At 44.8% G+C, this 18,238-nt stretch overlaps 1 protein-coding gene across 2 annotated transcripts in view; it reads left to right on the forward strand.

Annotated features, from left to right (window-relative positions):
- The window catches only part of LOC141774890 (alpha-1,3-mannosyl-glycoprotein 4-beta-N-acetylglucosaminyltransferase A), a 79,164-nt gene that overhangs the window by 37,350 nt on the left and 23,576 nt on the right, over positions 1 to 18,238 (forward strand). The window contains exons 6-12 of one of the 2 annotated variants that reach the window (XM_074647695.1): positions 5,641 to 5,754; positions 6,273 to 6,348; positions 6,845 to 6,959; positions 7,137 to 7,267; positions 10,386 to 10,493; positions 14,389 to 14,582; positions 17,513 to 17,870. In XM_074647695.1, coding sequence (XP_074503796.1) covers positions 5,641 to 5,754; positions 6,273 to 6,348; positions 6,845 to 6,959; positions 7,137 to 7,267; positions 10,386 to 10,493; positions 14,389 to 14,582; positions 17,513 to 17,528 — 754 coding nt within the window. In that variant the 3' untranslated portion in view covers positions 17,529 to 17,870. Of the gene's footprint in view, positions 1 to 5,640; positions 5,755 to 6,272; positions 6,349 to 6,844; positions 6,960 to 7,136; positions 7,268 to 10,385; positions 10,494 to 14,388; positions 14,583 to 17,512; positions 17,871 to 18,238 lie in introns of those variants that run through there. The other variant, XM_074647694.1, reaches the window with a different exon arrangement.

Raw genomic sequence — 18,238 nt, forward strand, 5'->3', positions numbered from 1 at the left:
TGACTCGTTGTGATTTAAATGAGCTTGTAGCTCGTTGTCTACCTTACTACGGTTAGAAAGAGACCTCGTTGGTGTTTTAACAACATTTCGTTTATGAGTTATTGATCCAGGAAGTTCATGATGACCTAAAACACAAGATGGCAGCAGCGCCGTGATGACGTCAGATTTCATTCCATATTCTCACATTTCATTCCATATTTTCACATTTCATTAAATATTCTCAGGATTCATTCAATAGGGCGTTTTCACATTAGGTACGATTGTTCCGTACCGTGCCTGAGTACGATTGCCCCCCCTCTCCATTCAGCTTTCACATCAGTAAAGTTGGTCTGTACCCGAGTACGCTTGCGTCATCATCCACGTGTATTTGTTTATGTTGAGATCAGCTGTTATTAGTGGCGGAGCATCGTAAAACTGGACAGAAACAAAATAAAACTCACCAAAACCGTCTGAGCGTCTCTCGTTCTTCAACGGTAGACCATTAAACTAGCTAAATATAAGTTTGAAGAAACACCATCTGCATGTAGATGGTGCAGCTTGGACACATCATCAGTGATGAACCCAGGGTCATTGGATGTTTCGGGTCTTTGATCATCAGACACCCTCACCTAGCGTCCCAAGCGGGGATGATTAGTCCCCGGCTTGTGTCCAAGTGGCACGCTACGCCATGGATCCCCCCTCTTGATCCACAACCACCTTGAAGCTTTTTCTGCAGCTTCAGTGATGTTCCTGGATGCTTTTCTCTCTTGCAACCCTGTGATGCCAAGGAGCCTGAGTACCCGGTTTAGAGACTGCCCTGGAAATCCCCTGCAGCCCGACTCGATAAGCTTACAGCGAGCTTTCCACCCACTCCCTCTGCAGGCCTCTAGCAGCTCAAGGTATTTGGCCCTCTTTCGCTCATGGGCCTCCTCTATGCGGTCTTCCCAGGGGACTTTAAGTTCCAAGAGCACCACTTGCTTTGAACGTCAGATGTTAGGACCAAGTCTGGCCTGAGTGTCGTTCTCGCAATGTGCTCTGGAAACTTCAGCTGTCTCCCAAGGTCCACTTTCAGCTGCCAATCACGAGCCGAGGCTAGCAGCCCAGTTGAGGTATTCCGCTCTGCCTGAGGTTTCTCCCCTGCCCTGACGAAGGCGATGTTGTGCCTTGCTGGGAGATGATGTTTGCTCTGTTTGATTCCAGTGCAGATGGTGTCCGCTACTGCCTTCAACACCTGGTCATGGCACATGTGTACCTCCCCTCTCCCAGGGCTTTCGGGCAGCAGCTTAGGATGTGCTCCAGGGAACCTCATGCCAGGCACAGCGGGCATGCTGGCGTATCTGCAAGACCCCAACTATGCAGGTTGGATGGGCTTGGGAGGACATCGTACACCGACTGAATCAGAAATTTGAGTCTTGCTGATTCTGACTTCCAAAGTTCTGTCCAGGTGATCTTCCGGGCAGATGCATGGTCTCAGTTAGTCCAAGCTCCTTGCTGACGTATGGCCACTGTCCTACTGCAGCGCTCCTTCTCCACCTCTGCCCGGATCTCTCCCTGAATCAGCCGCCGTCTCTCTCTCCTCTGAGCTTTATCGTAGCAAGGTCTTGTATGACTACTGAGCCCTGCTCGTCCAACTGCCACAGAGCCTACCAAGACGCCATGTCTCAGCCTCGCTTCTGCCTGCACCTCCTGAGCCCGTCACTTCCTTCCAATTTTCACTGTTATGCCTGCAGAGGAGACTCTGGTGTCAGATGAGTCTGTGTAAAGTATAAAAGTGCAAAGCTGCTAAGGCTCTTTGGCAGGGCCAGCCACCTGCGAAGGAACTGGCTGATTTTTCGCTCGAAGCCCTCCACAGTGGTTATTGGGACTTCGTAGCAGTGGCCAAAGGAGTCTCGGCAGGATACCATGATAATAGATCCATGCCTAGAACTTCCCTGGGAGTCCTGACTTGACAACTGCTGACAGCCATGTCTTCAGTTCCATCTGTGTTGACTGGACCGCCGCCATGTCTCTCAGGGTTCCGTGGAAGATTTTCCCCAGGCTCTTCACGGGCTTGTCGGACACTGATGGGATTAGGACTCCATCCAGGTGGAAGTGATACTTGTCCTCCACTCTCCCCTTCCTCAGGACCAAGGACTTGGATTTGGCTGGCTTGAAGGCCATTCTCGCCCACATATTGAGCCTCAGAGGTGAATCTCAAACTGAATCTGCCTTAGTAGTCCCAAATGAGTTCTTGGATCTTCTCTGGGACGTGGTATGCTGTCAAGGTTGTTGTCCCCCAGCTTGTACGGAATGGATCCATAAGCATTGGCAAGGTCAAGCCAAAGGACTGACAGGTCTCCTCGGTTTTCCTTTGCTTCTCAGATCAACTGGGTGACCACTCCTGTATGCTCTATACAGCCTGGCACGACTGGAACCCCTCCCTTTTGCACTGCAGTGTCAATGTAGGAATTCCTCATGAGGTACTCAGTAATCGTTTCGCAAGGATCTTGAAAAAGACTTTGCCCTCCACACTGAGCAGTGAGATGGTAAGGAACTGCGTGATGTCACTCGCATTCTCCTCCTTTGGTATCCAAACACCCTCTGCATGTCTCCACTGCTTGGCTACCTTCTCCCTCCGCCATACTACCTTGATGAGTCTCCATAGCCTCTGCAGGAGTCTCGGGCAGTGTTTGTAGACTTTGTATGGCTCTCCACTCGGCCCTGGAGCTGCACTCGTCCGCGCCGCTCTGACTGTATCCCTGACTTCTGCCAGGGTGGGCTCTTTGGTGTTGAACTGGATGGAGGGGTCAGGTGGTGTAATTAGCTCTCCACATGGGGCCAGATCTTCCTCTCTCCTACTGTCACTGTAAGTGGCACTAAGGTATCGGTTGATTTCCTCTTCTGGGCATGCAAGGGTCCCGTTCCGCTTTTGCCCAAGCAGCTGTTTAGTAAATCCAAAGGGATTTGCTATGAAGGCAGTCCGCTTGCGAGCCCTCTCTCGGCCCCTTCTCCTGTGCCACTCAGCGCATCGGAGGGAGATGAGCTTCTGCCTCACGATGTTCCGGAGCTCTGTGAGGGCTGGTCTTTCCTCTTCTCTTGCCTTCCTGTACTGCTGCTTTAGAGACCTCAGTTCTTTCCTGTGCTGGGTGATCTTAATCTCTCGCCGGTTTGGCCTAGCTGTGCTGTTGGCTTTCGGTCGTTTGATGCCGAATCTCTCAGCACCAATGCTGATGATCAAGGTGTTTCGGATGTTTGATCATCAGACACCCTCACCTGGGCGACCAAACCGGGGATGATCAGTCCCCGGCTTGTGTCCAAGCCAAATAATAAACATCACCGGAACCCCATCGTCTACTATTGTCTATATTTTAAGGAACCTCTCGCCTACCTTCCTGCTGTATTGCCCATGGTCGTGCAGTTTAGAGGATGAGATCAGCTCATGAAAAAAGCCTGCCCTTTCACAGCTACTCACTAACTGCTAAAGTTACTCGCGTTAAATAGCAGTCCACTTCTGTGTTTCGGTACAGTTGGCTTTCACACGAAACGTGCCCGAGTACGGTACGGAGCATTCACACTAATCAGTCGAACTTGACTTTGGGGACAAGAGTAATCGGATCCGGGCCCGGGTCCCTGATGTGAAAGCACCCATATTCTCAGGATATCATTCAATATTCTCACATTTCATTCAATATTCTCAGGATTCATTCAATATTCTCACATTTCATTCCATATTCTCAGGATTCATTCAATATTCTCACATTTCATTCCATATTCACAGGTTTATAAATGTAATGTACAGTATATATTGATATATTTATATATAGTTAATCTGGCTGCTGAGTTCTGGATAGATAATAATTGTGAGACTGAGTGGGAGTTTCAACAGGTAAAAGGAGAGTTACAGTAGTCCAGGCGTGATGACAAAAAGCATGCATGATTTTTTCGGTCATTAAAATTGAGCATGTGTCTTATCTTGGAGATGTTTCTTTTTTGATAAAAACAAGCTTGGATGATATTTCTGGTCTGCTGCTCAAAGGATGAGTGGCTATCAAAAGGTTCTTTGCCAGGCACTTAACATTTAATAATTGGCTTTAAGTGAACCGAGGGAGGACTGTATCTGTAGTTTATGACGCTGTGGACCAAAGATGAAAACCTCTGTTTTATTGCTATTGACTTGTAGTAAGTTAGCTGCCATCAAGTCCTTGACACTGGATAAATATGGATGCAGTATGGTTAGAGTGTTCAGTACGTGTGGTTTAAATGATGAGAGGTAGAACTGTGTATCATCAGCGTAACAGTGAAACCAGATGCTGTGTATAATATGTCCAAACATGTACAATGAGAATAAAGCTCTAAAATATAGGACAGTGAAAAAAAGATAAAGTATACTTAACTAAACCTTAATAGCAGTAGTAATAGTAAAGTATTAATACTAGTACAAGTACTATAGTACCAGAAAGAGTAGTACAGTATGGCACAGGTATCACTTCTTCAACACCCTGCCTTTATAGGTCAAGGACTTGAACCTAGCATTGTGGTGGTTGGATGTGGTGGGTCATTTGCCAAGCTACTACACAGAAGTTCTACCTGTTGTCAATAGCGCCACTAACGGACCTTCACCACAGTACATTCTCTGAACATGTTGCATGGCCTATGTTAATACGTAACTGTACTCACTACTACTACTATGGTTTAATCCAGTCATCACTATAATGTATAGAGACAATCTCACCATTTTGTTGAATTTTTGCCGTTTATTATTGCCTTACATTGTAATAACACATAGTTTTCACTATAACTTGTATGTAAATAATATTTGCAATGCTGAAAACATGGAAAAGGCAGCTTGGGGGTGGCCAACATTTTCAATATTGCTGGTAATCCTGGTCATCAGCATGCCAATCGGAGATATCTCAATATCCACATTTCTTCTAAATATATGTAAGGGATAATGTACAGCGAGCCGGTCATTGTTGTGAAAGAGTCCCCGACATGGCGATGCTGCCTCTCTCATCACCCTGAAGGGGATTCTTTCACAACAATGACCTGCTAGCTGTACATTATCCCTTACATATATTTAGAAGAAATGTGGATATTGAGATATCTCAGATTGGCATGCTGATGACCAGGATTACCAGCAATATTGAAAATGTTGGCCACCCCCAAGCTGCCTTTTCCATGTTTTCAGCATTGCAAATATTATTTACAGCTACTTTCATTGGACAGAGATGGCGACACTGGGCTTGTTTGTTTCTGTTAGATCATTTTTAACATCCAGTGAAGATTACCAACCCTACCTTTAAAAGCAGTGTCCAGGCTCATCTGGAGTTCAGTATACCATGATGGACCTTTTCTGTTCTCTACTCTGACATGTTGATACGTTTTACTTAAGCAGTAAACTAGATTCTACAGTATATGTTTTCACAAATTACAAATACAATAACTATATGGATCTTTTCATTGGATTTGAGACTTAGAGTAGTGATCACAAAAAGTGTAATGAACAATATTCTTAAAGATCCTATTTTTATAGTGTCATTAGTATTTATAGAAATTGTTGTCCATCAACAAAGTATTTTTTATGTAGGACTCATCTTTCCCATATGATTTGAATGCTGAATTGTTGTGTAGTCCTGTTGTTATTTTGCTGAAGTCAGTCAGTTAACAGTTGTTTCTTTATAGTTTTCCCAAGGAGGTGCAGTCCGGACTGTTGGAGGTTGTCTCTCCTTCTCAGTATTACTACCCCGACTTCACCAGCCTCAGAGAGAGCTTTGGAGACTCCAAGGAGAGAGTCAAGTACATTTACCATTTCTCTTACTATTTATTTGAAATGCTAGAAGTATTGCTTGTGTTAAAGGGATAGTTTGGATTGTTTGTGGGGTTGTATGAGGTGCTTCTCCATAGTCAGTGTATTACCTACAGTAGATGACAGTTGGGAGAAACAGACAGGAGACTTTGGTGAATCTGAACTAACCCCTTAAAACACCAAAATAACTAATCCATCGAGGCAATCTGTTTAGCTGCTGCCCCTGTCCACAGCAGTACATTGCTTTGCTCCCGTGCTGGTCCATCCACTGTAAGTAATACACTGATTATGGAGAAGCACCTCATACAGCTTTATTCCCATTTATGTCATCATTTTCTTTGCTGTACCTGTGTATTGACTGCTGTTGGAATGGGATCATTGGTATATACACTACAGTTTATAAAGAAATAAGAAAATGAGCACCAGTAGGTGAATTAGAATTTTATCATAATTCACTTGTCTGGTTAATTATATTGATGTTTGTGTGTCGCACCTTTTCTGCTCTTAGATGGCGAACAAAGCAGAATCTGGACTACAGCTTCCTCATGCTCTATGCTCAGGACAAAGGAACCTATTATGTTCAGGTAGGTCTCAGAGGTCAGACAACTATTGATATATATGTGTTTCCTATAATGGGAGTATACAGTATAGAATGTTTTTTTACGGCCCACCCAGATAGTGTGGAAATCCAGCTCAAAGTGCAGCCGAGATGATGAAAGACACAAATACACACTCTGATGGGATCCAAACATATGTGATGTATTTAACCATTAACCAGTGATCTCCAAACGCCGTTAGGAGCAGTCAACCCAGCAGTCAGTTTGAAACACACACAGGTGGGTAGTTATCATGAGCAGCAGAACCCCCCCATGTTCAGAACAAGACAGACGCAGACAAAACCACACCACCCACACTCTGACTGAGAGAGAACCCCTCCCCCCCTTCCCTCAGAGAGATCTGACTGCAGCCTTGTTGCAAGCTTGAAATAGTTGTTGAGGATTTCTGTAATGGAGTCGTCTCTCACTCAAACCAAATAGTGGCTACTTACTGAAATGACTTATTGTGTGGTGTGATTTCCAGTTGGAGGATGATATTATAGCAAAGACAGGCTACTTCAAGGACATGAAGAACTTTGCCATCCGGGAAGAATCCAAACGGTGGCTCTTCCTGGAGTTCTCCCAGCTTGGATTTATAGGTGTGTATGAAATATTAACGTGGAAGGTAAATCCACATAATGAGCCTTGTTTTTATTTGTAGTGTATACTGACAGTAACGTGTTTGTGTGTGTGTGTGTGTGTGTGTGTGTGTGTGTGTGTGTGTGTGTGTGTGTGTGTGTGTGTGTGCGTGTGTGTGCGTGTGTGTAATCCTCTAGGAAAGATGTTTCGAACCCGTGACCTCCCGATGATTGCAGAGTTCTTCCTGATGTTCCACAGAGACAAACCCATCGACTGGCTGCTGGATCACATTCTGTGGGTGAAGGTTTGCAACCCAGAGAAAGACGCAGTAAGTCAAACACACCTAATAATATGCACATGAAGCAGTAATCTGACATTTTACTTAAGATTCAACATAACCATAGCAATATCTTAGAGGGCAATTCATCTGGCAACAGGACAAAACCAAGACTCAAGGAAGTGTAAAAACACGTGCAATATGGTAAATTGAAAACTAGAGCACCAGTACAGGAAAGATAAAATAAATAAGAAGGAAGAATAAAAAAAACTCAACGAGAGCAATAACCTACACTACATATAGTATACTAAAGTGCATCCTTCTTAAAGTGTCCCTTTTGCTTAATGTGCATGATAAAAGCCTATTGTAGCTGGAATAGAAAAAATGGATGCAAGACATTCAAAAGATTAGATCAAAGCAAACTGATAACAATAAAGATCAATAACAGTATATAACACAAAAACAAGGCAAAGACTAGACATTATTTTACACATGGTTGGAACATCCAACCATCCAACCATCCATCCATTATCTGTAACCGCTCGTCCTATTCAGGGTCGCTGGAGCCGATCCCAGCTGACATTGGGCGAAGGCGGGGGGGTAAACCCTGGACAGGTCGCCAGACTATCACAGGGCTATTGTTGGAACAATGAAGCTATTTTATTATTGGTCTTTATTGACCATTATTAAAGACTCCACGCTTTTTAAAGGTTCTATATATGAGATTTTGAATGTGAATATAGCATCAAACAACTAGCGTCTATGTAAAGATATAGAGGAGTAATGTCTACCTGAGCCGAGGGTGAAGTCTCTCTCTCTGTGTGTGTTGGAATCAGAGCTTCTCTGTGCTGTGTTGACACAGCCAGGCTGGCCTTGTGCATGTTCGTGTGAGTCTCTCCCTTTGAAACTGTTGGTCCTCCCCGTGTTTACAAAGAGACTAAGAGAGTGACCTCCCACAGAGGTAGCTAGCGTTAACAGGATAGTTAGCAAGCTAATATTACTTTACATGGGTTCAGGTCACTTGGCAGATGGAAGAAATAGCTCCTTATCAAGCTGAACATGTTACTAATGTTACTAAAATAACTCTTTACTGTAGAAAAGCATCAACATTCCAACCGACGAAATAATAACCACGATGTACATCCTCTCACTTGTCTTCCTCTTGCTTAGTGTACATCCTCTCACTCGTCTTCCTCTTGCTTAGTGTACATCCTCTCACTCGTCTTCCTCTTGCTAGTGTACATCCTCTCACTCGTCTTCCTCTTGCTTAGTGTACATCCTCTCACTCGTCTTCCTCTTGCTTAGTGTACATCCTCTCACTCGTCTTCCTCTTGCTTAGTGTACATCCTCTCACTCGTCTTCCTCTTGCTTAGTGTACATCCTCTCACTCGTCTTCCTCTTGCTTAGTGTACATCCTCTCACTCGTCTTCTTCTTGCTTAGTGTCCTTACCTCCTCACTTGACATTGTTCACTAAAGTGTAGTCTGACTCAGTGGATGTAGACTGTAGGTGTCAGCCTTCCATTGGCCTCCTATTTCACGTGGCATTCTCCCCTTCCGCCATCCGTGCTGTTTATTTTTCAAGGCCATCGACGCTGCATCGGCTTAGCGCCGCCCAAGATGATTGTGATTGGTTTAAAGAAAAAGAAACAAGCCAGGGAGTTTTTCCCCCGATAGCAGGATGATAATGTGTGGAGCCAGACCTTCCTTTAGCACTGACACAAGGCTGTGGAGACAGGTCTGGCTATGGGAGACCAACAAAAGGGTAACCGTATTCTATTGTTTATCTGGTTGTGTGTCCAGGGACCGAGAACACGAAGGGAGCGGGGAGGTGTCGCCGATGCGCCCATTTGTTTTGTTCTGTGATGCGAATGGTCTAGTGCAACATCTAGTGGTTCTGAATGTCGTATATAGAACCTTTAATGTCCGCATTTCATAAACATAAACATTAGTTCCTCAATCACATTATCCATCCATCCATTATCTGTCCTGTTCAGGGTCGCTGGAGCCGAGCCCAGCTGACATTTGGCGAAGGCGGGGGGGGCGGGGTAGACAGAGGCCCTGTTCAGACTTGGTATTAACATGCGTCCTCAGTGATTGGATCACAAGTGGACAACTTGAAGTACAGGTGTGAACACACTCAAGACACATTGAGGACGCATTGAGATCGGATCGGAATTATTATCATACTGTGGGAGATGTGTCTGTGTTTTTGTTGACATGACACCCGACCGCCCCCCCCCCCCCCCCCCGCCTGTTCTTTCTCCTCCCGGCTCTCTGGAGCTCTGTACTCTGCTGTTGTCTGGCAAAGGCACCGGTGCCCCGGGGACTGCTAGTACAATAACCTTTTATTTTGATGTTAAAATGTTTTTAATAAATGTACCCGATTCATGAATATGTAGAATATTACTACTGACATTAATGTAATATTACGTCACAACGGCTGCTGTATTAGCCGTGTGTTCACCACGTGTTTATTTGCATAATAGAACATTGAAGTGAGATCGGATCACAAGTGGTCACTGGAGACACATGTGGAGACGCATTCTAATGCCAGGTGTGAACAGGGCCTCAGACAACACGCTCACATTCACTCCTATGGGACATTTAGAGTCACGAATGAACCTAACGTGCATGTCTTTGGACTGTGAAATCGGGGAACCCTGAGAACCCTGAGAAAACCCACGCTAACACGGGGAGAACATGCTAACACAGGGAGAACATGCTAATACGGGGAGAACATGCTAACACGGGGAGAACATGCTAATACGGGGAGAACGTGCTAACACAGGGAGAACATGCTAACACGGGGAGAACATGCTAACACGGGGAGAACATGCTAACACGGGGAGAACATGCTAACACGGGGAGAACATGCTAACACGGGGAGAACATGCTAATACGGGGAGAACATGCTAACTCCACACAGGAGGACTCCAAGCTGGGTTCGAACCCTGTGAAGCGACAGTGCTAACAACTGCACCACCGCGCCGCCCTCCATCACATTATGCTGCTCAGTAATTATTATTATTCAGAATGTGGAAACAGTCTTCACAGAAGTGGAGCAGGTTGTTCAGTGGTAAATACTTGAGGAGTGTACATAAGTGATAATGACGTTTACTTTATGACGGTGTAGTGACCTACATGCTGGTGGTGTGTTGTCTCATTCAGAAACACTGTAATGAACAGAAGGCCTTGCTCAAGCAGAGGTACAAGCCCTCCCTCTTCCAGCATGTCGGCCTCCACTCCTCTCTGCCGGGGAAGTTACAGCACCTGAAGGTGAGTGTCCTCTGCCCTCTGTGTTAAACCAACATCCATAGTCTGCCTGGGACTGTGTTTCACATCTTTCTATTCATTTAATAACACTAATGTTTGAAAGTAATTCATTAAGAAATGAGACAATGTGATTGATTTATCAGTGAAGTGTATGGATCTGTTTACTAGATTATTTAACAGTAGAGGTTTCTTGATGTGAAATAGCTTCATGCTGCTGTTTCTCAGGAGTGTGTAGTATGGCTTCCCGTAGCTTGGAGCTTCATGAGCTACAGTTTTAAAGTAGCTTCCCCGACACTGCTTGTGTCATGTGACAGTAAACAGCCTCTTCGGTCTCACTTCCACTTGTGTACCATGCAGGCCTCCTGCAAACAGTTTTTATACCATTTTGGTCACTGATACAAGCATCTGTGTTCAGTAGGGTTACAACGCTCAGGAGAGTTCTCTGACTGTTCTGTGTTTGCTGGCAGTGAGAAGTAGCTTTAAGTTCTGAGGACTCAGTAACATCACTAAGACTGTACCAAATACTAAAAGTACTACAAAATAAATGTATTTTTGAACAAAATCTTCAATTTGAATAAAGTGATTCATTGGATTAAATTAGTTATCGGCATCGGACCAGTCTACCTCGTCTATTGTATCCCACAATGCAAAGCTTTGGACCACTACAAGCTACGGTTACAACAACAACAACAACAGCCAAAACTGGCTTCTTCTTTACATTTTTCGTAGCTATTTCATCACTAAATACACGTCTGAAATTTTTGAGACAAGAAATCAACTGTGTAGATTTTGAATATTGACAGGTTTACGATATTAGATGTTGAATCGAACATTTGCTCTGTCGTTTTCAGAGTTTAAAGCGCCACAAACTGCAGTCACAGCTAGCTAGCGCCTGCCGGGGTTGCTGGAGAGGGAAGAAGAGAGGGAAGAGGAGAGAGAAGAGGAGAGGAGAAGAGAGGATAGGAGAGGGTAGAGGAGAGAGAAGAGGAGAGGAGAGGGAAGAGGAGAGATAAAAGGAGAGAGAATAGGAGAGGAGAGGGAAGAGGAGAGAGAAAAGGAGAGAGAAGAGGAGAGGGAAGAAGAGAGAGAAAAGGAGAGAGAAGAGGAGAGGAAAGAAGAGAGAGAAGAGGAGAGGGAAGAAGAAAGAGAAGATGAGAGGGAAGAGAAGAGAGAAGAGGAGAGGGAAGAAGAGAGAGAAGATGAGAGGGAAGCGGAGAGGAGAGAGAAGAGGAGAGGGAAGAGGAGAGGAAAGAGGAGAGAGAAAAGGAGAGGGAAGAGGAGAGAGAAGAGGAGAGAGAAGAGGAGAGGAAAGAGGAGAGAGAAGAGGAGGGAAAAAGAGAGAGAAGAGGAGAGGGAAGAAGAGAGGGAAGAGGAGAGAGAAGAGGAGAGGGAAGAGGAGAGAGAAGAGGAAAGGAAAGAGGAGAGAGAAGAGGAGAGGGAAGAAGAGAGAGAAGAGGAGAGGGAAGAGGAGAGAGAAGAGTAGAGGGGAAATGAGAGAGGAAAGGAGAGGGGAGAGGAGAGGAGAGAGAAGAGGAGAGGGGAAAGGAGAGGGAAGAGGAGAGGGAAGAGGAGAGAGAAGAGAAGAGGGGAAATGAGAGAGGAAAGGAGAGGGAAGAGGAGAGAGAAGAGGAGAGGGAAGAGGAGAGGAGAGAGAAGAGGAGAGGAAAGAGGGGAGAGAAGAGGAGAGGGAAGAGGAGAGAGAAGAGGAGAGAGAAGAGAGGGAAGAGGAAAGGGAAGAGGAGAGAGAAGAGGAGGAGAGAGAAGAGGAAAGGGAAGAGGAGAGGGAAGAGGAGAGAGAAGAGGAGAGGGAAGAGGAAAGGGAAGAGGAGAGAGAAGAGAGGGAAAGAGCAGCCTCTGACGGGGCAGAGAGATTCCTGCTGAGACAACATATTCCTCTAAGATCTGGAGGGAGATCAGTCCTCTGTTTAGAGCTGAAAAAGCAGTTTTAGTAATGTAAATGTTGTGGATCAATATTTTATATTTCCCGCCCACCAAAGTTGATGATCCTGTTTGTAAACTAACAGAACATAAACAACTAAATCAAAGTTGTATTTTTCGTTAATATTGTAATAGTAACGAGTTAGTTTTTTTATCCAGTGCTTTAAGAGCTGGTTTGAAGGCTAAAGCCTCGTCTAGCATACTGCTAAATACATCACTTTAACGGTTTCATACTGCATACTACTGAGGAACGCAGTATGCAGTATGTACTGTATACTGCGTACTGCGTCGTCAGTAGTATGTAGTATGTACTGTATACTGCGTACTGTGTACTGCGTCGTCAGTAATATGTAGTATGTACTGTATACTGCGTACTGCGTCGTCAGTAGTATGCAGTATGTACTGTATACTGCGTCGTCAGTAGTATGCAGTATGTACTGTATACTGTGTACTGCGTCGTCAGTAGTATGTAGTATGTACTGTATACTGTATACTGCGTACTGCGTCGTCAGTAGTATGCAGTATGTACTGTATACTGCGTCGTCAGTAGTATGCAGTATGTACTGTATACTGCGTCGTCAGTAGTATGCAGTATGTACTGTATACTGCGTCGTCAGTAATATGCAGTATGTACTGTGTACTGTATACTGTGTACTGCGTCGTCAGTAGTATATAGTATGTACTGTATACTGCGTACTGCGTCGTCAATAGTATGCAGTATGTACTGTATACTGCGTCGTCAGTAGTATGCAGTATGTACTGTATACTGCGTCGTCAGTAGTATGCAGTATGTACTGTATACTGCGTCGTCAGTAGTATGTAGTATGTACTGTATACTGCGTACTGCGTCGTCAGTAGTATGCAGTATGTACTATATACTGCGTCGTCAGTAGTATGCAGTATGTACTGTATACTGCGTCGTCAGTAGTATTCAGTATGTACTGTGTACTGCGTACTGCGTCGTCAGTAGTATGTAGTAGTTGGTTTGGAATAAAGACGTAGTCTTTTTTTTATAATTCACTTTCTTTAATGTATAGAACTCGTCAGTGAGCGGGAGAGCAAACAGTTTTTTACTGTAGTGAAAATGTTTTTTTTCAAAGGCTAAACGCAAACAAATATGGACTGAAGCAGAATATTTTGTAATCGTTAGATAAAAACATGTTGTGAATTTTGTAAATTATTACATCTGTGTTTGGATCACACAAGTCTGAAACAATCCTACACAGCCACCACTGGAATCTACTGATAGTATCATACTAATATGAGTGTAGCCTGATCTTTATCTGACACTAGGCAGAGATACGGGTTTGAAAACAATTAATAGACAATTCAAAAAAAGAAGCTGTGCAGCATTCAATTTCAAATTCATTTCAATGTCAACGTAATGAATGAAGCTTGGAACTAGTCGGTCCAGCCTTAAACATCACATTGGACCAGTGTTTCCAGTCTGCCTGCTCACCTACATTTTCATCTGTCCAATGAAATGCGAAAAAAATCATCTCTGTTTGTTGAGACTGAAGTCGCAGCTATTTTTGAGACTCCTTTGAATTCCATTCCCAAAGTTTGAACTCCTCACTTCTCACAAGCAGAGGATGGAGACCACTGATCTTCTGCATGGCAGCCAGACTGGAGAGAGTTGATTTAGAAGGTCAGAGATTCATTGGTGAAACGTAGATCAGAGTTTAGATAAGATAAGAAGCCTGATGTCAGGGCCAGCTGAGCTGATTGCCTCCTGTGTGAGTAAAAGAGGTGTGGAGATGTTTACTGATGATGTGAACCAAGAGGGTATCGCCCTCCTTAAATCGTAAGCCAAATGGATCATGGTTGTCTCTGTGATGGTAATGCTGCCATCAAAGCATGATGTAAACAGAGTTATTACAAGTGTGTGTGGGTGTGTGTGCGTGCGTGCGTGCGTGCGTGCGTGCGTTCATGCGTGTGTGTGTGTGTGTGTGTCCTCCAGGATAAGGATTTTGGGAAGCAGAGTCTGTTCAAGGCCCACAGTAACCCGGCTGCAGAGCTGAGCAGCAGCATGAAACATTACCAGCAGCACAGTCTGGCCCGGGCTTACACAGGAGAGGACTTTTTCTGGGCATTAACACCCATCAAGGATGACTACATCCTCTTCACCTTCACCCAGCCAATCCACATTTACAGGTCAGTTATTCATTTGTTTTTAAAGTTGACAAAACGCATTTGGTATCATTTAGATCTTATTATCCATGAAAACGTAGAAAAGGGGTCTGAGATAATGCAGCTTTCTTCAGTCCAGTTTTCTAGATAAGGGATGATGACGCAGACTGCCTCTGTCTGTAGCTGTGAGCGACGCCTCATTCAGAATACAATCAGTGAGAACATGTAAACAGAGGTGACAGATGGGCAGCACACCCTGTTCCACTCACCAATGTTTAAGTCACAGCTTCCATGCTTTCCTTTGTGTCAGCTACCTGTAGATGTGCAGTTCTGCTGCAGCATTTCTTGACTTTTTGTTTTGGATCTATTCAAGTCACTGTTTACAGTGGAAACATGTCCTCTGTCCTCATCAACTAAAGGGCCATGCAGCTGTGACACCATCTTTATTTGTACCACACACCATGCAAATACCATTGGACAGACCAGGCAATCTCAAACACCAAGTTGCACCACAAAGCCTAGAGATGATGCAACCGCTGACATGTTCTCTTCCTGTGTGAGAGGAAAGATGTGTCACAAGTCTGTATTTGTAACCTAAAAACAAGTCAAACACAACAAACTAGCTTCCAAATGTTACTCCGTTCTATCTTGTGAAAAGTTGCGGCTGCTACTGTATAGTTGTGCTTTGTGTTTCATGAGCATTGCCATGCCTTAGTTTATACTTCCGTGGAAAAGCATGTGCAGCGCTCCCACAGAGACGGTTAGTGGAGCTCACAGAGAGCTGCAGAGACGCGCCGTGTGACTATGCACCGGGAAGTTTGATTGGACAGAGCCGGGAGGTGGCATGTTCAGACAAGTACCTCACATCTATTATCACCTTATAAGTTGTAGACACAGGAGCTCCTCCTCATCATCCAACTCTCCTCTGTCCTCCTCCATCAGTCCGTATCAGTCCTTCATCCTGTCCTCTGTCCTCCTCCATCAGTCCGTATCAGTCCTTCATCCTGTCCTCTGTCCTCCTCCATCAGTCCGTGTCAGTCCTTCATCCTGTCCTCTGTCCTCCTCCATCAGTTCGTATCAGTCCTTCATCCTGTCCTCTGTCCTCCTCCATCAGTCAGTCTGTATCAGTCCTTCCTCCTGTCCTCTGTCCTCCTCCATCAGTCAGTCTGTATCAGTCCTTCCTCCTGTCCTCTGTCCTCCTCCCTCTGCTGATGTGACTCAGTGTCTACAGGTAATGGTACCGCTGGTAGAGAGGGAGGAGGGTCTGCTTTGTCTCAGCCAGCTGATCAGTTTACTAAGATTCGTGGCAAACTAAGCTAAACAGACGACATACAGACAGTTTTTGTTTGAGCTTGTTAACAGTTCGCTATTAGCTGAGCTAGCGCTTGTGTGAACAGAAGCTGTGTTTCCGCCAAACAGTTCAGTGCAGTTCAGTTCAGTTCAGATCAGTTCAGTTCAGTTCAGTTCAGTTCAGTTCAGTTCAGTTCGTTACACATTAGAATGGTTAGTTTGGTGTTTCCATTATCAAAAGTTGTGGATAGTACCGGTAGAACCGTTCCATTCCTGGTACCTGCTCAGTCGAGGTTCCACGTGAGCCGAGCCGATATTAGCAGGTGGAGTTGAAACACTGCAAACCACTTAGTGGTCAGAGAAAATCGTCATAGCGCGACACGGGACATCATGCACAAACCCACCATTTTTAAATAACCAAATGACCAAAACTTTAAAAAGTACCAATTAAAGAGCCGATAATGTTGGGGCTTATCAATACTACGGTTGTTAATAATTTAGCACCGGTGCCCGTTGTCATGAATGGCAATGCAGGGAAACCATTGGACCCAAACGCAGACAGATGAGGATGAATTCAGGGATTTATTTTCAAAAAGGCTTACAGTGATCAAAAAGTCCAAAAGGCAGTGAGTCCAGCAGACAGACTAGCAGGTAACTGACAAGTAGCCGGCTGGTACGTGAGGAGAGTGATGCTGATAAAGGACTTCATGACACCTACCTCAAAATCTCCTCGGACACCGTTAAGGACATCACATTCCACAGAGTACACCGCATTGGATCCAAAAAACCCACAAACAAACGCCCACGCCCCATAGTCGCAAAATGTGAACACTTCAAACAAAAACAAAAGGTACAACGGCAAGGCAGACAACTTAAAGGCACGGACTTCGGACTTAATGATCAATTCCCCCGAGAAGATGCAAAACACTATTTCAGAAAACAACACATGCAACAAGGACAAAAAGTGGTCATTTCATTTGACAAACTATACATAGATGGAAAACTCTACCGCGCAAAACAACTACCCCATGGCTTTTCTAACTCCCCCTCCTCCCCGCATAACCTCTCTCTCTCTCTCTCTCTCTCTCTCTCGCTCCCCTTCAGTTCACTATATCCTGACTTATATATATACTGGAAAAACTAAGTTTGGAAACTTGTGTTTGATGGATTATTTCTCTGTTGTTACAATGCTAATTGGCATTGTATTTTACATTGTTGGAAAGCCTGTTTATTTACCTTCGCAATGATGTCCAACTTGTAAGGATCATGCATTTGTGGGATGAGCAGTACAGCTGATTATGTGGGTAGCGCCCAAGAAAAATTTGCCAAAATGCTCTGCCAATGGTAAACAGTGTATTCTCATAAGGCTACCAGGAAGCCTGCAATGACTGCCCTTCACTGTCAGGCCCGTTTGCGCTGGTGTCGACAACACAGACAATGGAACCTGAACATGTGGGGGATTGTCATGTTCAGTGATGAGTCCAGGTTCTGTCCAAGAAAGTTGGATGGCAGGGTCAAAGTATGGAGACGACGCGGAGAACGCTATGCTGATTGTTGAACCGATGGAGTAACAGCTTTTGGTGGGGGCAGTGTCACGGTGTGGGGCGGCATCTCCCTCACTGGCAAAACAAGGCTTGTCATCATTGAAGGCCATCTCAATGCAGGGAGATATCGGGATGAGATTCTGCAGCCAGTGGCGATCCCATATCTCTACAATCTGGCACCTAACTTCATCCTCCAAGATGACAGCGCTCACCCCCACAGAGCCAGGGTTATCACAGACTACCTCCACAATGAGAGAATGGAACGGCCTGCCAAGAGTCCAGACCTCAACCCAATTCAACACTTGTGGGATCAGCTTGGGCGTGCTGTACGTGTTAGAGTGACCAACACAACCATGCTGGCTGACCTGCAACCAATCCTGGTTGAGGAATGGAACGCCATCCCACAGCAACGCGTGACCAGGTTGGTGACCAGCATGAGGAGGAGGTGCCAGGCTGTTGTGGCTGCGTATGGGTCTTCCACCGCTACTGAGGCTCCTGACGGTGTATTAAATGAATAAAGTGCAAAATAGCCAATATGTCTTGTTTGTTCCTTGTTACTGATAGAGAGTTCAATCATCCACCAAACAACTCAAAACAAGAGTCAATACCAACAGGAGAATACACTGTTTACCATTGACGGAGCATTTTGTCAAATTTTTCTTGGGCGCTACCCACATAATCAGCTGTGCTGCTCATCCCACAAATGCATGATCCTTACAAGTTGGACATCATTGCGAAGGTAAATAAACAGGCTTTCCAACGATGTGCAATACAATGCCAATTAACATTGTAACAACAGAGAAATAATCCACCAAACACAAGTCTCCAAACTTTGTTTTTCCAGTT

The sequence above is a fragment of the Sebastes fasciatus genome, chromosome 10 (assembly GCF_043250625.1).
Source record: "Sebastes fasciatus isolate fSebFas1 chromosome 10, fSebFas1.pri, whole genome shotgun sequence".
In the NCBI taxonomy this organism is placed as follows: domain Eukaryota; kingdom Metazoa; phylum Chordata; class Actinopteri; order Perciformes; family Sebastidae; genus Sebastes; species Sebastes fasciatus.